Below are 22977 nucleotides of genomic sequence, written 5' to 3'. Positions count from 1 at the left end.
CATTTTCCATGAAAAAAACATTTAAAAAATGGGTGCAAAAACCAAGCTGACAAGGATTAACTATAGGATGCAGCCAAGAAGTAATATAACCAAGAATGTGACCTCCTTACTTGTCTAGCAGCGAAGTTTTGGGGGTTGAGCCCTGAGCCGATTGCCCCAAGGCAGACGGGTAGTGTGGAACCAGAGGGAGAAAGCTTGTAGTTGGGAGAAGGGGAGAAGGGAGAGCAGGGAGCCTCATCCCCAAGGCACCCATCTTGATTGGAGAAAGGCAAAGTCAGCTGAAGAAATAAGTAGCCAATCAGCAGGAGTTGGTTAGTGAAGCAACAGAATGCAAGAAGAGAGAGAGTGACCATGAATGACCAAGATTATGCAAAATTAGTATGATTTTAACCATTAAAAGGATATGTTCCAACAAAGTACACTACTTACTTTGGAAATATGGACTAAAAGGAGACAAGTCAGAACAATCAATTCAATACTTAAAAACCTTTACCCATAGCTAATGCTGCCCTGCTTGTGGAAGTGATAATCTTCAATAAAAGAGATGCAATATTTCTATTTGCTGACAAAATTTTATTTCTTTTCAGGAGATCTACAACTGAGTAACACCTAGAGCAGATGAGGCAAGCAGAAGAATTCAGGCAGGTGAAGAATAAAGAAATCTCATCAGAATAATATATCGGTTCTTGGGCAATTTAAAGATCTTCCATCCAGTACATTATTATAAGCACTACTCGACTGACACTAGTATGTCCATCTTTCTTACAAAGCAAGAGAATGAACATCCTCACATGGAGTATTTTGTTACCAAAAGCTCTTTAGAACCAAACACAAAAAATAAACACTGACTGATTCATTTTCTCAGGTTAACGTCCTTATCTGTCTCTGGTGCACAGTGTCAGCCAGCAAGGGCAGTGCAGAATGCTGAAATTCCTCACTCCCTGATCAGAAGAGAAAGACTGATAGCCCAGGAAGATGGAGGCAGTTTTGGTGAAGTGCTGTTGTTTTCAGCTTGAGGTAGACACTGGCTACTCTGGACAATACAATTCCCTACTGCCTATGTGAGAATCAAGCCATATTTAAGGCAGCTTAGGGCTAACTTAGCTGCTGTTTCATGGAAGTGCTATTTATGTAAATGCAAAAATATGAAATAGCCATCAAAGTCCCCTCTTTGAGACCTGACTCTGGGGCTCCCTGAATGCTCCTCATTTCTAGAAATTGTATTTCTGAGATATTCTGCTTCAGCTACCTCTATAATAGCCATTGGCTATGTCATTCTCCAAAAAACAAATAATACAGAAACTTAGTGGTGACAAACAGGGCTTTTGAATTTGGCTGTGTTCTTTACAAGCACGGCTAGGTACAGAAAAAACCCCCACTATTTCAACAGCCAGAGACCAGGCCAAACAGCAGACAAAAACCAAGAAAAGTAGTCTACAAGGGTGCTCCAAGTTTTTAAAGTTGTATACCTGATGCAATACTTGAACACTGAAATTCTTGTCTGCTCACACTAGAAGACTTTAGGGATGACTCTGAGCAAATTTATTTTGTGTAAGATTGTATAGGTATAGAATTTTGAAGGGTCCTTCAGCATTAATAACCTGATACACTTGATTCTATGGCAACTGCAATTTTGGTTGGAATCCTATCAAAAGGAAATGGATCAGGTACCTTCTTTCTGTGGGTAAATTCCTAGCTTTAGGTGATGTCAAAGAAACAGAGGTCTGAGATCTTCTCTTCTTTTAAGTAATTAAACAGAGGACATTATGGTTTTGTTATGTCAGGACCAAACCTACCAGAAGCCAGAAAAGAACAACACTAGGTACCATCTCAACTTGAGGATCTGGCACTGGTAAAAAGTGTATTACAATGCTGGGTTGATTATTTCTTGTAGTATTAAGAAATGACCCAGTGGTTAAGAGATTAAGTGTTAAGTAAATGAGATACATCATCTGGCATTAAAAAGCAGAGCAGATACCTTGGGTGGAGGGGGTCCATTGCAAATGGTTACAAAAATAACCAAGTTCTGAAATAATTTGATGGCTCTGAAGTTTCTTACTTGTGTTGACTAGAAGTATGTTTCTTGATTCCAAATGACACATGTCTTAATTCAGAGGAATTGGAAGCAGGACTTTTTAAAAGTTTAACTCTGTCCCAGTATGAGATGGCTCAGTTTGTAGAGTGTGAGACTCTTATAGGGTCATGGGTTCAGCCCCAAGTTGGGCAAAATATTCCTGCATTGCAGGAGGCTGGATTAGATGACCCTTGTGGTCCCTTCCAACTCTACAATTCTGTGATTCTAATGAATCTTTAGGGAAATATATTGACCAGCAGTCCAGGTTCCAAATAAATCCATACTGTGTTTTTTCTAACCCACTGTGCACTGAGGGTATGGTTGTAGCAATGAGTGTCTGATCCTCAAATCTGTCACCAAAATGAAGCTGAAATTTGGATGGAACTTCTTTGAGAATATGTAAGTTGATTCTCTTCTAATTCAGTAAGTTCAGGGTCCCAGGAAATAGGCGTATACTGCATTGTGAATTCCAACAGGGTAAAAACAGACAAAGGAACCATAGTTGAGGTCATGGCCTAGACCTGGAACAGCAGCCAGAATTCTGACAGAGATAAAAGGTACCAACTAGGTTGAGCAAACTAGTGGCACAGGAAATGAGCTGAAATCTCAATGGCAAGCCTGAATCTGACAGCCAGGAAACTCTGGAATACAAGGTCCTTGAGCTGGAAATGGAAAGAGCAGCCCCAAGCTGCAGTCCCCAGAGGAACCAGGGCCTGACTCATTCTCCTTAGTCCAGAGATTTTCAACCTTTTTGAGTCCACAGCTCCCTTGACCAACTACAGTCTTTCTGCAGCACCCCTATAGGGCTCAGGAACGCAGTTATGTCACCCCTTGCCTGAAGAGCTGGCAGCCTCTCACCCTTTTTCAAACACCCTCCTTTGTGGAGTGTTCTCTTAGCTTCCTCTCCTCTCCATTCTTCTTGGGAATCCTCCAGGTAGCCGCAGCCACCCCTGGTCTGTGAGGCACTTCAGCTCCTGGTAACTAGCACCCCTTGGCCAACCCAGAGGCACTATTTGCCTGGGATGCTTGTAGCCAGGGCTGCTGCAACAAACAGCTGTGCAAGCCTTTGGGAGGCAGAGATGCAAGAGGGTTTCAGAGGGAGGGAGGGAGGGAGGGAGGGAGGGAGGGAGGGAAGGAAGGAAGGAAGGAAGGAAGGAAGGAAGGAGGGACAGAAGCCTGTGTTGCCCGCGGCACCCCTGACCATCATTTGAGGCATCCCAGGGTGCCACGGCGCACTGTTTGAAAACCAGTCTTTCAGACCAACACAAGCAGAACATCTGATGGGAGCATATGGAAGGGTGATGGGGTGCTTGGCTCAAGGGCTGCCTCTATAAGGCTCTCCAGTCCTCTGCCAAGTAGGTAGCGCGTGGGAGGGGTAATCAGTGCCAGGATATATATGTGAGGGCTTGGTTAAAACTGAGACTCCATGAGAACAAGCGATCAGCTCTCAGTGACTTGAGCAGGATCCTGACAACTCTGCATCTTATTGCTGTTATTGTTGATCTACATGTATGCTTAATGCCTGCCTTGTAGTGCCTTTTACTTCCCAATGTTTATGCTCTTAGATCTTGATCACAGGTTGGGACTCTACCTGACCTGCTGTCTCCATCATCTTCAGATTACTGATTTATGTGTCCTGTGGAATCTGCTTCCTCATAACATGAACTAATGAAGATAAGACTGCCTTCAAAAAATGGAGGTCTTACCCAAAAGTAGAGAACAAAAAGGAACACAAACTTTGGCAAACAGACAATAAAGAGATGGTAAAAAAGAATTTGAGGAGCACTATGTTAAAAGTACAAAGACCAACAACAATAAGTTCTTTAAATACATTAGTAGCAGGAGATCATCTAAAGAGATGGTTGGACCCTTGGATGACAAGAGAGTCAAATGTGTGCAAAAGGAGGATGAGAATATTGTGGCAAAGTTAAATTAATTATTTGTGTCTGTCTTCACAATGGAAGATATAGGACAGAGTCCAGTGCTGCAACTAACTTTTGCAGGAGGGAAGTCTGAGGAACTTAGGCAGACAGTGGTGATGAGAGATGAAATTGTAAGCCTAAAGACAAAATAAAAGCTGACAAATCACTGGGTCCACATGGCATCAAATAACTCAAATGGGAAATTGCAGATCTTCTAACAAAAAAATGTAACTTATTCCTCAGATAAGTTTTCATACCAGAGGACTGGAAAGTAACTAATTTAACACCAATCCTGGAAATTACAGGCCAGTTATCTTAACTATGTTCCAGAAAAACTGGTGGAAAGAATTGTTAAACATAAAATAATCAAGAATATGGAATAATAAGTCTCGCTGAAGTTGAATAAGCATAGTTTCTGGAACGCCAAGTCCTTTCTCACAAAACTATTAGAATTCTTTGAGCGTGTCAACAAACATATAGACAGAGGTGATCCAGCTGACCGTGCACTTGGACTTTCAATTTACCCCCGAAAAGGTACCTCATCTAAGACTCCTGAGTAAGCTTAGCAGTCATGGAATAAGAGAGGTCCTCTTTTGGATCGGGAATTGTTTAAGTAGCAAGAAGCAGAATGGGAATAAATGGACAGTTCTTCAAATTAAGAAATGCAGGAAGTGGATCAGTATTGGGACCTGTGCTTTTTGCCCTGATCATAAATGAGTTAGGGGTAATCCATGGCAGAAGATACTAAATTGTTCAGGGTCATTAAAAAGACCAAAAGGACCTCTACGAGCTGAGTGAACGGACTGTAAAAAAGCAAATGCAATTCTGTGTTAACAAGTATAAAGTGATGTATGTTGGGTGAAAACCTTAATTTCAAATATACACCCTTGGGGTCTGAACTGTGAATGACTGACTAGGAATGAGACCTTAGGATCATAGTGGATAGCAGGGTGAAGAGGTTGACTCAGTGTTTGGCAGCTTAGGTTCAGGCTATCTGAAATACCATATTCCCTCATATGAACCTGATGGGGCTCGCCATTAAGATTTCAGCCCCGTGTCACCCTCACAAGCATGCTTTGTGGGAATGAAGGAAAGGGCCTTCTCAGTCGCTTATCCCAGACTCCTGAGGCTCCCTTCCTAGAGAAGTGAGGCTGACTTCCCCCTTGCTGTCCTTCTGCTGGCAGGTGAAGACAGTTCTATTTCAGCAGGCCTTTGGGAACCAACTATTTTTTGAGGAAAGGGCTGGTGCATGTATTAAAAGTATTGTCTCATCATTGTTGTACTTTTTAATTTGGCACTCAAGTCTTAGCAAAACCATCCAGTAACTTTTAGGGGCAAATGTTGGAAATGTACAATACATTCAGAATAAAAAGTTACCGTATTTTTCGCCCTATAAGACACACTTTTCCCCCTCCAAAAATGAAGGGGAAATCTGTGTGCGTCCTATGGGGCGAATACAGGCTTTCGCTGAAGCTTGGAGAGCGAGAGGGGTCGGACAGCAGCCTGCCGCCCGGCGGGGCACCCTGAAGCAGAGCGCCCCTCACGCCGGGCAGACATCCGCAGCGTGGGGAGCCCTGCGGGAGTTCCTGCAGGGCTCCCTATGCTGCGGATAGCAGCCTGCCGCCCGGCACGCAGGGCGCCCTGAAGCAGAGCGCCCCGCACGCCAGGCAGACATCGGCCAGCCCCACAAGCTCGGGGGACAGCGGGGAGGCGCAGCGCTGCCATACCGCTGTTCCCCGACCTGGTTTGGAGGCTGGTGCTGGGGAGAAGCGCGCTTCTCCCCAGCGCCAGCCCCACAAGCTCAGGGGACAGCGGGGAGGCGGAGTGCCGCCATACCGCTGTTCCCCGACCTGGTTTAGCTTCCCCGACCTGGTTTTGGGGGGGGAATAAAGGAAAATGTTTTTTCCTTTATTCCCCCCCCCCAAAAAAAAACCTAGGTGCGTCCTATGGGACAAAAAATATGGTATTTTTTTTCATACAAACACATGATTGAGGACTCTCCTGAAGTGTTTTTCCAGAACAGTAATAATTACTCCAAAGATCACCCATGTGTTCAGTTCACCCCATTTCTTCTCATTTGCCCCAAACAAGCATTTTATCTCCCCTCAAAGAAAAATTTTTACAAGCAAAATGTGTCTTACCTTTTCAAAGTAAGGCCCACTATCTGGGGCTCCCATGTCTTTGGAATTAGGAGGACGAAAACCTGGCCGACTCTTTCTCATAATGTCATTAAAATCCCCGAGATTCATCCCTCGTTTATCCACATCAAATTTCTTATCTTGGAGACCACCTGAAAGGAAAAAGGGGGAAGTGGAAGCATTCATATGAGTGGCTGTTATAGGTTTGCGGCAACACTTCATAAATTACTAAATGAAGTATTTTCCACTTATACTCATATACTACAATAACTACAAAAATTCCTTAGCGGCCTTACTATAAATGTATTAAATACATTTTTAGCCTACCCTTCATCATATGATCTAATGTTCAGCTATAGTAATTCCTATAAAATCAAAGGAGCAGGTAAGAACACATTATGTCTTTGCAAAGACTCAGGCAAACAAGTAGGCCTTTACCTGCTGCTGAAACACCAGACATATTGGTGCCAGTTATACTTCCAAGGCAATGGCATTCCATAACCCGGGGGGGGGGGGGAGGGGGGGCGGGACCTCAGAATATACTTGTCCTGATGGTGGGATGTGCAGGGAGGGCCTAGTTCCTAGATAAAGGGACAATGATTACTGTATTTACTCGAATCTAATGCTCACTTTTTTGGCCAAATTACGTTGCAAAAATTAAGGTGCACATTAGATTTGATGGGACATTTACATTTGCCAGAAAATCCTTTTTTTGGTTTCAAGGTTTTGAAAATTGAGGTGCAAATTAGATTCAATGGCATATCAGACTCGAGTAAATACGGCATTTTAGATATTTGGGTCTCAAGTCATTTAGGGCTTTGTAGGTGAATAATGGCACCTTAAATTCCATCTGGAAGCATACAGGCAGCCAATGCAGATCTTTCAGAATCAGAGTTTATGTGATATGAGCTAACATTCTGACAGAATGTATTCTGCATTACTGTCACTTCCAGACCATCTTCAAAGGTGTGCCCATGTACAGCGTATTAGAATCTAAATGGAATATTATTAGGGGGTGGGTAACCCTGGCAGGATATCTGTCCAGAAACAGACATAGCTGGCAAACCAGCAAGAGTAAAAAAAGGCACTCGCACACTGGAGGCCCAAGGACTTGAGGGGCACAAAATGTGCTAGACCAGTGTCTAGAGGGAGCAACGGGGGCAAATAAAAGAAGGCTGAATCCTGACAACCCCCCTAACTTTGCACCTGCTGTTTGTGGGTGCGTTCACCTACCCAATTCCCAGACCCAAGAACCGGGGCTTCTATCTTGTCAGGATTCAGCCTTTTTTTATTTCTCCCTAGAATCATAGAATCATAAAGTTGGAAGAGACCACAAGGGCCATTGAGTCCAACCCCCTACCAAGCAGGAAACACCATCAGAGCACTCCTGACATATGGTTGTCAAGCCTCTGCTTAAAGACCTCCAAAGAAGGAGACTCCACCACACTCCTTGGCAGCAAATTCCACTGTCGAACAGCTCTTACTGTCAGAAGTTCTTCCTAATGTTTAGGTGGAATCTTCTTTCTTGTAGTTTGGATCCATTGCTCCGTGTCCGCTTCTCTGAGCAATGGATTGCTGCCTCTAGAAACTGGTCTAGCACATAGCCTCACCTGACTTGAAATGAAAATGAGAAACAGAGCTGGATATCATCAGCATACTGCTGACACTGCAATCATGTTGGGAAACATCATTTTCTGAATACGTCCCCCAGTGGCTACAAATAGACATTAAAGCACATGAGGGGCAAGATGGAACTTTGCATAAGCATAAGTCCTCTATAACTACTTTCTAGAATGAGTTCTGACAATTTAGGTAAGTTATCAGTCTGTTTCTCCTTCAAGTGGTTATAATTTTACAGAGCTCTGTCATGACAATCTTCTCTAAGACGGGGAAGCTTCATTTAGTTAAGCTGTTGACAGAAAAAAACTGATTCCACCCACTCAGACAAGCAACATCCTAAAAGCATCACTACCTGGCAGTCCTGCTGATCTTGAGGCCTGCAAGTTTCCCCAGTACTGAGCAGGAGAGAAACATCAGCTGTGGTTTACTGACTGCCTTTCAGGCCACAGACCCTCTTCCCAAGACCCTGGAGGACCCTGAATACCATCTGTGCTAGCTAGTATAGAGAAGGTAGATGGGAGAGGCCAGCAAACCCAACTGCACATCACTGCCTTACAGCCCAGCTGACTGTGAGGCTTGTATTTGTTAAATGGGAAATATTAATTTATGTTGTTGTAATTTTGCTTGTTTACCTTGAGATAATTTTTTTTATTTGTTTATGGGTCTCATTTATATACAAATTGTTTATATTGTTTTTCTGTTTATTTTCATTTGCTCCCTGCTCTGGGAATGAAAACATTCAATGAAGAGTGGGCTATAAATACTGTAAAAACACACACACAAAAACCTCCCTTCATACTAACACTAAGCAAATCAGTTTTTCTTTCTCCACAGTAGGTCTTTGACATTTTCTCTAGAAGTCCATGAATCATTATGTACTATTCAACAGAACGAAACCCAGTTATCACAAACGGACTTTGTGCAAGGACGGTCTGTTTATTAATGCACTCAGTAACCAGACTTAGTCCCTTTCCATTATCCTAGCTCAAACTTTCATTCTTTCATTGTCATCAGTTACACACCAAATTATATAAAAGGTCCTTAAGCTGTTCTAAAATCATTTTGCAAAAGGCCACATACTGCTTTATTATACTGTTTTCAAAGCCAAGCACTTCAGCCTCATGAACCAAATCAGTTTTTCTTATTGCCATATTAGGTACACACCTACTGATAAGTCCATTTTACTGCCCGGAGTGTCTTCAGTTTGATTCTGGAAAAGAAAGAGAAAAAACACTAGAAAGTATTATGCTGTTCAATATAAAATCCAGTATTTTTTTGGGGGGGGCATGCATTTTATAAATTAAAGAGGTGAATTGGCAGGCTTAAAAATAGCATACTGAACTAACCTTGAGCATAGCCTTTTCTAATTGCTGGTGGTGATGTGTGTCCAAAAATACAGCCAGAAATGTATGAACCAATAGCACAGAGAAACAGAGAGAAAAATAGCTGGACAGCTGCTCTGGACACAAACCTCTCTATCCTGACATTTCTGTAGTCAAGGGATTATATTCTGAGAACAGCAGCCAGAATGTTACTTCATCCTCAAGATGCATCTAGTCTTAAAATGTGCTGCCAAGTAATCCTTGTGTTGGCAGTATGGGACAGGATGTTCCCGTAACTCTGGAAAGGTGCAACTATTTAACCCAGTGAGCTGGAGTTTGGATTGACATGGCATTTGCTACCAAACCCTGGGTGACTCTCAGGAGTAACAAAAGCATTATCACAGCACTACAATAGCTTCCCTCCTAATTGGCTATTAAAAAAAATATGCCATATGCCAAGCAGTGTGTTCTCCAACTCCCCCGCCCCCCCATAAAGTCCAGCACAGAAACTTGTCTGTGTTCTCCTCACTTACAGTAGCTTAGAATGTATACATAATACACTCTGTGTTTGATCTAAATTTATATTACACACTGCTTTCAACTGGATTGCACCTATAAAACACTATATAAATAACTAAATAAATAATTGAGGATCTCAGGCCAAATTTAACTATCCGATTTCACTAGCAGAAGCTAGAGCAAAGGTTCCCATAAATCCTTTCTGGAGGGTTGGGCAATGTCCCGGAGAAGCCCATAGGTGGAGAAAAGATATTGCTCCATCAGTGCAAGCATTTCTGCTTGCCCAACAGAACTATTTCCTTAGTGTTTTATTGAATTCCACCCTGTATCTCATCCAGAAGGCAAAAGCTTCCCAGCTTGGTCACCTGTAGACAATACTTATTCATGGAGGTGCCTAGGACAGATAGCTGTTTGTAGTCTGTTAAATACGGGTCAGTAAACAGTTTATATAAAACATAATTATGACATTTTAAAAGCCTTACTAGTAATCCCATATTTGACATCTGATCAGATAAAGAATTCATCCACGAATCACTGCTTCCTCCTTTTAACGAACACTAAAGCAAAGAAACAATTTATCAGTTTATTTCACCATGCAGTGACTAAGAATGAAAGCTTAAAAAAGCAATTCCCTGTTTCAAGTAACAAATGTCATAAATAAACCCAGTAAGCTTTAGACATGCTGCTCAAGCCTTGGTTCTCTCTTCTTTAGCGAAAGGGCCTACCTTACAGTGGGGGCTGGTTAGGAAGGTTTATTAAAATACTAAGCAGATTTACCAAATACTGTTACTATTATTCCTTGGAAACTTAAGGTATACAGAATTTAGGAAATGGAGCAGATGATAAATTCCTGCAAGCTCTTCAATCTCTTTAACAGGTTTATTCTGTTAGCATAATGTCAGTAGAGCCAAAGAAATATCAGAACCCATTATTTGAAGTAATTCACTAAGAAATAACTCCATGAAATACAAACTTAAAGGATTAGAACAATTTAAAACCCCAAGGAAGGAAACAAAAAGACAACAATCCCTGCATTTACTGGTTGGCAGGATTCCTTTAACTTTAGCACTGAAACATGTTAGTCAAAAAGAATATCACACTGGCCAGGCCCATAAACCATCTATCAGCTGAACAGTACACTTAGGGTTGTATCCAGTGCTGTGCAAGCACAGCTCCACTCATACAACAGGACTTCTGCTTTCTCTCTTCAACATCATCAAAATCTACTGAGGGTCCCCCAAGCCTACAGAGCTGATTTTGAGGTCATATGAGGGGCTGAAGGGACAGGAGAGGAAAAAGAAGCACAATTGTGCACACAGAAGTCTGTTGCGTAAGTAGAGCTGCAGCATTGGATCCAACCCCTCATATTCAAAGACGAACATATCAGTCTAACAATATAAAATTTCTTATGTAGATATTTATTTATTTAGTACACTTATCCTGCCTTTCTACCATCATGGAACTGAATACAGTGTACAAGGGGTTCAGTAGCTGACCAGACACAGAGCTGCTTAAGTTTCAGCAAGGTGGCTGAAAAATGTGCCCTCAGATCATGCCCTGGGGTATAACTTGTGTGTAGTGAAACAACTGCAATCTCCAATCTCCATGCAGTAAAAAAAGGGACAGTTACCTACAGCAATTTCCACACGTTTCCTAACGTAGGAAATTCATCACATTTGAAGAAACTCAAAATAAATTCAGCTTATCTTCTTTAAAAAGCTACAATTTCATTATTTTCTTACTTTACAAAGTTGTTAGGTAGCTCTTTTAGCTTTGTAAGTGTCTATTTCTCATACCTTCTGAAAGTGAACTAAGATGCAGGGGAGAATTGGGCTAGTTTTTGTCCTTGATATGTCCATTGCTTTATGCTTTTGCTAAAAGTGTTTTTGCCACTGAAATTATCTCTGATTTTAAGCTTTCAGTTACTTACAGCTGAAGAAACAAATGTTCCCAGGTGATGCATGTAATTAATACTACACCAGCCTTCCCCAACATGATGCCATCCAGATCCTTTGGACTGTAACTCTATTCCACTTACCACTGGCTTTGTGGTTGACACTGATGGGAGGTGCCGTTCCAAACATCTGAAGGTATTAGACTAGAGAAGGTTGTACTGCACCGAAACCAGTTTTTAGTTGGGCAACCCATTAAGGATGTCAACGCACTTTGCTCCCCATCTTACTCCAGACATACTTCACCTTCCTTGGTAATAAAAAATGGCTGCATGTTGTATAACTCCCCTCAGAAGACTTCAAGAAACATTTCAGTGGATGCCTGTAGCCCAGCTTGCTGATATCTGAGACTGATGTCAGCAAGTGAAATAAGCAACATAGGGCATTTTCTGCCAAAATGCGCACAGTGATTGAAAAGTATCCACGCCTGAAGACTTTTGCAAACCCCAAAAGATACAAACAATGATGTGTTGCATTCAACAGTAAAACCAGTAAAACTGCATTCAGCAGTAAAGCCTGCTTATGGGCTTCCCATGAGCATCTGCTTAGCCACTGTGAGAACAGGATACTGAACCAAATGACTTGATTCAGCAGGGCTATTCTTAAGTTAAGCAGTCATTACACGTGCCATCATTCAATACCAACAGATGTGCATAATTAAGATTATTTATTGCTAGCAGTTACCCTAAAAGGTTTGATGTTCCATGTATCTAGAGAAATATTGCACCATATAAGCATTTCCTCACCTTAATCTGTGGTTTCTTTCCTCCTTGTCCCCAGCTTGTTGAATTATGGGAGGAACTGCTTCCCTGAGAGCCTGCTGTGTTCCAGACTCCTCCTTCCTCCTCTTCTTCCCAGCTGGAATGCCTTGTTCCTGATACTGGCCCATCATTATCCCCCCAACCATCTTGAGGTGGTTTGGAACCTTCGATGGGGAGGAAAACACTGTCAAAAGCTAATCACAATTATTAACTCGCTTGACTTTATTATACCACATGGCAAAATCAAGGGGTTACAGCAGAGAACCTCAACCTTTATGGCCCTGGGGCACATTTGCAAGTTTAAGAAACTGCTGTCAACACAAAAAAATGCCTATGTTATAGAAGAAGAAATGACAATGGTCAGAACCTTACTCCCCAAATAGGAAGAACACCTACACACCACAAAACAAAACATGAACATACAGGCAATGCCCTCAAAAAAGGCATAAAAATCAGAAGATTGTGAAGGGCAGGCTGCCTTAGTGAGCCCATGGGAGCCACAATGGAGACAGCAAAGTTATTCCCCCCACCTCAGTATTTGCTGAGAAGTTAAGTCTCCTTGTATTCAATATGAGTTAGTTCAAAGATGTGTGCATAGGATAATAGCCTTAATGCTTTCTGATTGGAATAAAGGAGACAAACAAAAAGACACCAAATACCACAAGACATAGGTCTGGGTGTTAATGAACAGAAATAGCAGCAGTTATAAAAACTGTGGGTTTTTTTCAAGTAAAATATTCCTTTAGCTGCATTATCAAGGAGAACCTCTTTTCTACAGAAATGTAATACTACATGAAAGGAGAAGGGTCAGAAGCTTGCAAGTAGCCACAAAGAAACCCTAGAACAGGGGTGAACAACATGGTTCCCTCCAGATACTGCTTGGAAGTCCAACAATATCTGAACAGCACCATGTTGCATGCATCTGCACTAGAAAACTGCCCTTACTACTAGTGACTAGATATCAAGGTAATGGCTAATTTGCAGTCTAATTCTGCTTAATGTCATGCAAATATAGAGGTACGATACTGGCACTGTAACTTTTAAAAGCCCCCAATAGTATTACTGTAGTAATAATTTCATCCACTAGAGATTTCTTTTATACTACACTTGTCTTAAAGCTTAAACTTTTGTGTTCCAATTAATGCACTAATGAGGATTCAAAATCCTGTAAGATGCCCAAACTTGAAATACAACACTAAGCTGATATGTAACCCTAAAAGTTCAGCTTCCTAGAGTTGGAAAAACTCACCTATATATATGCACAAAATAAAATTTGTAACTTCTGACCACCCAAGGGCATTACTTTTCAAGAAACCATAAAGGGGTTTATGGTTTCTGTCATGCTCCCCTCATTTCCTCACATTTAACAATATAGCCTTTAGACTTTGTTTTAGCGAGATCTGTATTTTGTTGAAAGAACAAAGTTTTGTGACAAAGTGCATTAGAATGATAGGTTTCAACTACCCCACCATGCTAGAAGATGCTAGCACAAGGACTCTTGCTAGTGCAAAGGCCCCCCCCCCCAATTCTCCTCCCCTGGGCCTCCTTCAATTCCGCCTCTGGAGGGTTGGGTATCTGAGCATGGAGGGGAGATAGTTCCTTCAGGCAGGCAAAAATGATTGTGCTGATGGAACGATCTCCTTAGTGCTACGTTGAATTCAACCCAGTAATTCTAACGTAGTAAATAATTTTATACCTGTACACTATAAATTAGTAGGAGTGCAGCCACCTATATTAATAACTACTGTATTGGCCCAAATATAAGCCGCACCCAAAATAAGCCGCACCTTTATAATGTGGGGGGAATACCCAAATATAAGCTGCTCCATTCCTCACTGCTCCTGATTATATACTTTGGGGAGGGGGGAGCCATGCTGCATTCCTGGTGGCCCTTCCCCCTCCTTGCTCTCTCCCTTCCCAGCCTTGGGGGAGAGGAAGGGGACTATGCACAGGGTGCCCCATGCTCCTGGCTGCATACCGTAAGGTTGCGAATATAAGACACACTTTAACTTTTCATGGTCGGAATTTGGGGGAAAGTGAGGCTCATATTCAGACCAATACGGTAATCTGAAGTAGTTGCTTTGGTTTAGAGATACACCTGGATTACTGCCATTTTCCAATTCCTAACCACATAACCCTCCAACAGAATTATTATTGTGCTATTTTCAATAATCTGACCAGGCCGATAAAAGCATTAACATGGAGTAAGTATATTAGACTTTGTTATATCGGAATGGTAATTATCATCAAACACACGTAAGATTCACAGCAGAAGAATAGAGTGCCTACATCAGAGATGGGGAATCTGTGATCCTCCAGATACTGCTAGACTACAACTCCCATCATCACTGACTGTTAGTCATCAGCTGGCGCTGATGGGAGTCTAACTGACATCTGGAGGGCCAGAGATTCCCACCCCTGCACTACATGCTTCTTGACCATTTAATGACGCAAACAGCCTAGTCCACTCTGATGAATACTGACATTTTACCTTGCCTCTGTTATCTACCTTACAAGGGACCAGGGAGCTTCAATTAGTGACTAATTACCTTATGTTAGGTTGACAAAGGGGGGGGGTCCTCCATTGCTTCCTTGCCTACCATGCCATCTTTGCCCAAGATATAGTACTAATCCAATCAGGTGTGTAAAAATTTCCTCTATTACCATGCTAGAGCTGAAATAAACACCAGACATGGGCGCAGCACCATACCCTCATTCAGAAACCTATTTGTTTTTTTTATCTAAAAGTACATAAAATTGTTACAGAAATGGCAACTGGCAAGTACTCACTAGGTTTTATGGCATTTGGTGCAGTGGAGGGTCCATTTCCCCAACCTGTAGAAGCCCCTGTATCATCAGCTTCACCCCATCCAGGGCTGGTTTCATTTGGTTCACCCCAAGCAGCTGTACCATTATCTGGAGCAGGAGGTGTGCTTTTGTTCCAGACTTCATATAGAAAGAGTTTTCATTATGCACTTTTAATGAATTGAAGTTGCTTTCTGACATTTAGCACAGCATCAACTGAGAAAAATCTACATATTTCTATACTGCTGACCCCATTCTGTCATACTTCAGTGTTTGTTCTGACTCTTACACCACATGATTCTTAGTGTAAAAGAAAAACACACAAACAGTGTGATAATGTAATATTATTGTACTAAAATGAGAGTCTGATCCTATCCGCAAAACAAACTCTGTCAATAATTATATGTTCTATATGCTAAGGCAAAGACTTTAAGCAAATGTTTTAAAAATATACCTGAATGAGGTCAGAAAAATGGTAATATAAGAGGAAAATCATGTTACATTGAAATGTAACAAACTGTATATGCAGACACTTGCAGTTTGCTAGAAAAACCAAGGGTCTGCAATTGTTGAAAGTAAGAGAAACTGGGTGAGGGGAGGTGACTGGCAAGGAAGGATAAGCACTCCCTTTTTTTGATGCACATCACCCTTCCCAACACAGAAGGGGGCCTGGGTGCTTTGCTGCACCTAACTGCAGTTGAACATTCAACAAAAAAATGGCTTTTTACATAATGCTGCTGAATTACATTGTCACTTCTAGGGAAAGCAAAGTAATTCAAGAAAAATTGGATAATTTGAATCATTAACTAATCCTATTTGTTACTTTAAAACAGAGGTAGGGAATATGTTTGCCCTGGCAGGTCAAATCTTGATCTCCCCCAATTCCAACTTTGACAGGTAAGCAAGACCATCCACCGGTAAATCATCTGATGTCATAACCAGGTGATCGTTGAATGTTTTGGAAGTGCGATGTGAAGAGTTTTGCAATTTCTGTGTTCAGTGCTTCCCAAGCACTTTGCAACAGCCCCCTCTGACAAAGACCCATAATTATCTGCCCCACTGGTGGGGTAGTTGGGTATGGCTTGGATAAAACATCCTGGTGGGCCAAATGGAGAGACAGGGCAAATCAAATTTGGCATGCGGGCCAAAGATACCCTACCCCCTACTGTAAATTAACTGCAGGCCCAATGCTGCCTGTAGATGAAGCTATATATTTCTACTGAAGAAACAAGGATGCAAACTGACTCACAAAAACCACCATTACTGGTAATGATGCATCTTGAGAGACAAGTCCCCTTACCCACAATCCAAAGATAATAGTGTACAGCAACAGACTGCATATACCAGTCAGCTTTGAAAGCACCAATCACCAGCTGGATAAGAGAGCTGAATTCAATACCCACAGACCCTTCACCACCATTCCCCAAGACAGTGATCAGGATGAGGCCCCAATTCAGCACTAAAATAGTACATGTGGTCCTGGAGGTTAAACAATGGGATCCAGCTATGGGAATCATACACAAAGTTCCTGGTTCAGCAGGAAATACAAATATACAGGTTGAGTCTTTTAAAAGAGGCCCCGTGGAACTTGTGTACTCTGTATCCACAGGTCCTCTTTTAAAGGACTCACCCTGTAGAAGCCTTCTACTGTTCACAGATCCCCTTGATAGTAACAAGTGGGTGTCTTAATTCAAAATTTTAGTGACAGTAAGCTGGTAGCTTGCAAAAACACCCTTTTAGGGCATAGCTTCAGCAGGTGTATTTGCACATATACACATACATTCAGCTTAAGTAATAGGATCAAGACTGCACATGGATGGGATCCTTGCGGTGACATACAGATGAAGTTTCAAGCACCACTGGCTGCAGATTGTTCTGTGTTAACACTATTCCCCCTTTCACAAGTTAAACACATTGGGGCTCCCCTCTCCCAGTTCCCTGACACAGGAAACAGCCTTACTTGTGAACAGTGAACATTTCACATGAAGCCATAATTAAACAGACACCTCTTTGATATATGAAGTTGTGTCTCCAAAATTTCAAATGACACAGACCTAGCTACAGAATGCAGGTACCCTCTCACCATATTTAGATCTGCATTTACTAGTTTGCATTACAATGAAGAAGGCAAATAAAAGGAATACCTGAGGGTGCTACTTTGCTGGGCCTTGGAGTTGGCAGATTCTGTTCTCGTGAAGCTTGTCCACCTTGTGAGTTCTTGTCCCACAGGTTCACATTCTTGTAGTTGTAACTGCTGGGATCTCCCCACGCTGAGGTGCCATCATCAATATCCATTTTTCGACTAATTGATTGGGGGGATGGTTCTTCCCAGCCACTGGGTTCCTCATCCTTTGAGGCAGTTGGCTGTGGCCCACTGTTCCAGTTAGGATTGGGTGACCTCCCATTTCCTGGAGGCTGTGGTGGTGGTGGGCCCCAGGAGCCAGGTGCTTCTGACTGCGGATGGTGTTGCTGTTGCTGATTATTCCAGGAATTGGCTTGTCTACCAGAATCATTCCATGCTGGATTTCTTTTATTATTATCCCACCCTCCTTTTGAGGAACAGTTTGTATTTGCACCATTACCCCAAGTCCCAATCTCATTTTGACCAGCTTCACCCCAGCCTGACATTGACTTGTTTCCTGAACTTTCCCAGTTACTATTTTTTGTTTGGTCAACTTCCTCTCCCCAGCCATTCTTTCCAGAAGACCACCCTTGATTAGGTGGTCGTCCATTCCACCCTGGGTCTTTGTTGGAATTCTCATTCCAAGATGTTGTCACCTTTTCTTCTTGTCTTCCTCCTCCCCAATTAGAACAATTGTTCTTGAAATCATTCCATCCTCCAGTGTTTTTGGGCTCTTTCCACTCTGTCGGAGTAGAGAGTTCACCCCATCCAGACTTGATTTGATTGCTTTGGCTGGGTGCATCTCCCCAGCCCCCTGAGCTCTTTGTCTGAATGGCAGAACTCTCCCACCCCTCAGTTCCTTTGTCAGTCTTTCCCTCTGCCCTTGGCATCTCTTCTATGTCCCAAACAGTATCTTGCTTGATTTGAGTTTGACCCCAGCCAGTATTTGAAAGCACTCGGGGATCCAAATCAGTCCTGCTCAACAAAGTTTGCAAGACTGCTTGGCAATCAGGATGTGTAGGCCTATATGATCGACGTCCAGAATTGTGACTGTCACTACTTCCTGCTTTATGGTTGCTTCCAGTGCTTTGACCTCCAACCTCACTTCCTGTAGAGCTGGAAGATCTACCCCAACAGGGAGCCTGGGAATTGCCTTGGTTTTCAGGAAGGGGGTGGCCCTTTTGATTGTCCCATGCTCCAGTGCTAGAATTTGGTTGGTTTGGACCACTCCATTCTCCAATCTTCAATTCATCAGACCCAGACGGCTGTTTCCATTCTCCCTGAGACACCCCTGATGTCATTTTGTTCCCTTCACTCCATTTGTTTTCACTAGAGTGTTGAGGGCCAATGGTCCAAGACCCATCACCCGTAGACCTGTTACTGTTATCCCAAGAATCATTTCGTGACCCATTCGATTTTTGAACAGAAGCTCCCTTCCACGAGTCCTCCCTATCCTTTCCATTGTTCCCATGATTTCCAGAATTGCTTTGACCAGAGACACTGTCCATTCCAGAAGGCCCCCTAACTGTACCCCAAGACCCAACACTCCCAGTCTTTCTCTCTCCAGTGCTTTGTGAAGGGGCATCAGTGTTCCTGGAGGGGTTCCCAAAGCCCATTTCAAAGGACATTCCCTTATTCTCCATTGGGTTTGGTGAACTTAAGTTCAAGGAGTTAGTGTTTCCATTTTTTGGTCCATCAGTGTTGTGAATTTGAGCCTGTTCTCTGCCAGAGACAAAGTTAACACCCGCATTTTCCATCTTTGACTGCTGTTCCCTAGATGTCTGACCTGCTGTACTAATCTGTGCATTGGAGCCACCATTATCAGATTCTGAAGTCCCTTTCCTTGAATTGCCCTCCTGAATTAGTGCTGGCCAAGCAGATGGGTTGCTATTTGGGTTGAAATTGCTGAAGCCAGAACTGGGGCCAATTCTGTCCTGCCCACTCAAGTTCCTCCAGCTTGCTAGACCACTATTACTCTCTGCTGCAGGATTGGAAGATTGAACAGATTTAGCTTTAGGGTCAGATTTCCAGGCCCCAAGATTACATTCGTTACCAGAGCTTCCAGACTGGCACTGGTTTTTTCCTTTTCCTTTGTTACTAGTGGTGCTTCCTGGCAGAGTGCTCTTCTCCAAGCCAGGGTTCGAGGCACTGTTGTTGTCTGTGGTGTTCTCGGAAGAAGACTCAGTATCTTTGCTGGCAATACAAGGCCACTCTTCCATGTCAGACCTGTCTACAATCACCGCGTCCCAGACGTGAGTTGGGTTGGCATTGGTGCTGTTGGAGGAGGCTCCAGGACCCCAAGTGGAATTTGCATAATTTGAAGAAGCACCACCTCCAGTTGTTGAATCTAAAAGAATGAAACTTATTCACAATTATACATAAACACATGGAGAATGATAAACAGCACATACCAGTTATTTGCATTATTCTGAATTTTAAAGTATTTACAAGCCATCATTTATGACATTCACAATCACAACATCTATGGTGCCCACTAACTGAGATGACTTTTTAAAAGAATTTAACAAATTCATAGCCTAAATGGCACCTGGATGTTCAGAGGCAGTATGGCTTTGAATTCCAATCGATAGGGACAGACAATGGGAAGGCTTCAGTCTTCAGGCCTGCTTATAGGTTTTCCAGAGGCATGGAGCTAGTCCAATGTTGAACTAGGTAGACCTTGGCTTGATCAAGAAGGGCTACATTAATGTTCTTAACAATGTCACATTTAATTTTGTATGCATTATGTGCCATACTCAGTAAGGAAGAGTACCATATCAGGCCAAATAAAATACCTCCTAGTCCTGCAAATTGATAACTGGGCCATCATCAATTGTACCAATTAACTTTCAAGGTTAGCTTGTGAGAGAGGTGCAAATTAGATGAAAAAACAAAATAACAGTACTTGTTTAGAGTTCCCCAAAGATAACATCTTTTGCAGATAAAAATAATAATCCTTAAAACATTTACATTCAGTTACCCTTTAAACACACTGAGGATCTGTTCACTTGGTACCTTCTGGGGAGAAATTTTAGCCCATCTCAAGTCTTGAGCATGCAAGCCTCTCTCCAAGGTAAAAGGGCAATGAAAAATCAGGTTTACCATAGATATCTGAAAGCAGTATAATAACTGCCTTCCAGAACCAATATCTATCTCATCCAGCTTTCTGTGTCTGAAGAATTAGCTAGTTATCTTTGGGAAGCAAAGGGCAAACATGCTGCTCTTTCCTTGTTTATTCCTAGTATCCAATATTTAATGTGGAAGAGTGCATCTTATTATTTTAAAAGTCATGTGCATTTCTGAAAAAAACTGCTTCTGCTTCTACTTGGGGGCTGTTTGTGATTTATATGACTAAACAACGTAATGGTTGACACAGTCCCACTACATTTATTTGGCAACATTCATGAATATTTGGTATGCTTGGTAAAAATACAGAAGATATATTTATATAATTCATCCTTTTAGACTTTCTATTATTATTTTCTTATCTTGTAATTTTATTCTTCCTGTTTTTATGACTGTTTTTAAGTACAGATAGGATGAACCTTCAGAATCAGCAGCTTGCTGCAATCTGCACTTTGGAACTTTCTTCTTTATTAGTGCCACCTACTTTTAAGGAAAGGGCTAGTGCTGTGATGTTTTTATTGTATGTGATCTTTAATGTGTATATATTTTAATTCTACTAATGCTTTTTAAACAAAATATTATAAAAAGATATTTAAGGCAGACTGTGAACATATTTTTCTTTTTGCTATCATGGCTACCACCTGTTGAGACCTGAACCCATGAACCTAGCATCTTGTAGTTGTGAATTCCATGCTAATTAATTGCATGTGCTATTTTGAAGTACCTCCTTTTGTCAGACCTTAATGTTCTGGTAACCAATTTTAATCAGGAGAAGCAAACTTCCATTATAATTAAAGAAAAATTGCTTTATACATATTTGTCACCGTTCATCGTTTTGTAAAAAAATGTAACACTCGCTTTCATTAGACTCCGAATTCATTAGACTATCCACATATAAGGAAGGTGCCCAAAGTTTAAGGATTTTAATTTCCCTTTTTCTATTCCTACAACATCACTTTTTAAGATGGGTTACCTCCCTATCTACCCAATCAAAAACTGTCTTGAAACAATTCAGGAGGATGTTGTTGTTGTTGGCACCCGGCTGTCTCAACAGAGAATGGAGTGTGCCTCTGGGGGTTATCAGCACTGAAGTGACCTCCCCGGGGTGCAAGCCTGGGCAGTGTGTATGGAGGTCCTAGGCTGCCCAGACAACAAGACCCCCCACCCTCAGCCTTGCTGATGTGGTCTAAAGGAAAGCAGAGCAATACATTTGGCACCAGCTTGGCTGCAGGAGTTGCCAGGAGGCTTACCATCCAACAGTCTTAGGAACTCCACTCTGGATTTGTGTAGGGTTTACTCCTTAGCCTTTTCTTGAAGATATTTGGCAAGAAAATAGAGGGTTAGGATCACATAATGTCGAACTCAAACCCAAAGGGAAATAACAAAAGCTTTCCTACCTGTTGCAGTCCCACTGTCACATGGCAGCAGCACTCCTGTTGTTACTAGTTGTGCGTTGTTTGGATTTACTCCAGGTGCTGGAGAAGGAGGTGGCCCTACTCCACTCCCAAGGAGCATACAAGATGGCGGAGGGGGCTGCCCACGTTTTAGTAACACTTTGTGGTCCTGCTGGCAACGGAATCGCGGCGGCACCTCCCGAGGCATGTAGCGGGCGGCGCTTGGCGGTTGACCGTTCGGCACTGCCACCCTTTTGGCATTGTTGCCACCATTGACTGGTGGCGATGGAGAGCTGCCAATTGGGCTGGCGGTCACTGGTTGGCTTAAACTTGGTTTCGTCGCTTCGGGCACTACAACAAAATATGTAAATAGGTGTTCTGAATTGTTTTGCAAGCTGAACAATATGAAAGGCTATATTTAAAATTATTTATGAAAAAACATTTTTAGTATTAAAATATATTTCATGCCCTGATCCTATGAAGCTAATAAGGGTAGAAGAACTTTGTTTTAAGAAAGAAGTGGGAAATGATCTGCTCAAAGACCAAAAAAACTTATTGTAAATTTTAGAAAAATTAAAAGTCTTTTACCTTTGGTTTTTTGATCTGTGACCTGTAAGTGAAATGAGAAGAATAAATAAAAATAGCCTTATTAACATTAAGTTAAGCCTGTGTTAAAGGTAAGCTTGTGTTACATTTAGGCATATTTGTATATGCCTAAACATACCCTGTTTAGGCATATACAAATATTAAAATGGTCAAACAACTTGTCTTTTTCAGTATTCATACATTTTGTTTAGCAAAAGATTCTTCCTCCTTTTTAAATATCTAGGCATTTCTTTCATTTTGCAAGCAGATAAAAGAAAACTGATACTAATGTATGTACTAGAACCCAGATAACAGGAATATTTGACACAAGATAGGCAAGAAAATTTACTTTGTCTAACAACTGAAGTGTTTGCTCAACAGGACTGTAAGAAATGGCTAAGGGTAAAAGTAAAGGACCCCTGGATGGTTAAGTCCAGTCAAAGGCAACTATGGAGTGCGGCGCTCATCTCACTTCAGGCCGAGGAAGCGGGTGTTTGTCCACAGACAACTTTCCGGGTCATGTGGCCATCATTACTAAATCGCTTCTGGCGCAATGGAACACAGTGACGGAAGCCAGGGCACACGGAAACGCCATTTACCTTCTTCCACAGCAGTACCTATTTATCTACTTGCACTG

General features: G+C 42.0%; 1 protein-coding gene across 13 annotated transcripts in view; it reads right to left on the bottom strand.

The window, feature by feature from the left end:
* The window catches only part of TNRC6B (trinucleotide repeat containing adaptor 6B), a 149899-nt gene that overhangs the window by 26393 nt on the left and 100529 nt on the right, over window positions 1–22977 (bottom strand). For 9 of the 13 annotated variants that reach the window (XM_081877569.1, XM_081877561.1, XM_081877570.1 and 6 more), the window contains 9 exons: window positions 22344–22365; window positions 21759–22106; window positions 17258–19582; window positions 15099–15254; window positions 12294–12472; window positions 10078–10152; window positions 8919–8964; window positions 6138–6286; window positions 111–278 (listed from right to left, as the gene is read on the bottom strand). In XM_081877569.1, the coding sequence (XP_081733695.1) occupies window positions 111–278; window positions 6138–6286; window positions 8919–8964; window positions 10078–10152; window positions 12294–12472; window positions 15099–15254; window positions 17258–19582; window positions 21759–22106; window positions 22344–22365 (3468 nt within the window). The remainder of the gene's footprint in view (window positions 1–110; window positions 279–6137; window positions 6287–8918; window positions 8965–10077; window positions 10153–12293; window positions 12473–15098; window positions 15255–17257; window positions 19583–21758; window positions 22107–22343; window positions 22366–22977) is intronic. The other 4 variants (XM_081877567.1, XM_081877565.1, XM_081877566.1 and 1 more) reach the window with 3 other exon arrangements.

This window comes from Podarcis erhardii (genome assembly GCF_964252035.2).
Source record: "Podarcis erhardii genome assembly, chromosome: 10".
Classification (NCBI taxonomy): domain Eukaryota; kingdom Metazoa; phylum Chordata; class Lepidosauria; order Squamata; family Lacertidae; genus Podarcis; species Podarcis erhardii.
This window is presented reverse-complemented; position numbering and strand designations above follow the sequence as displayed.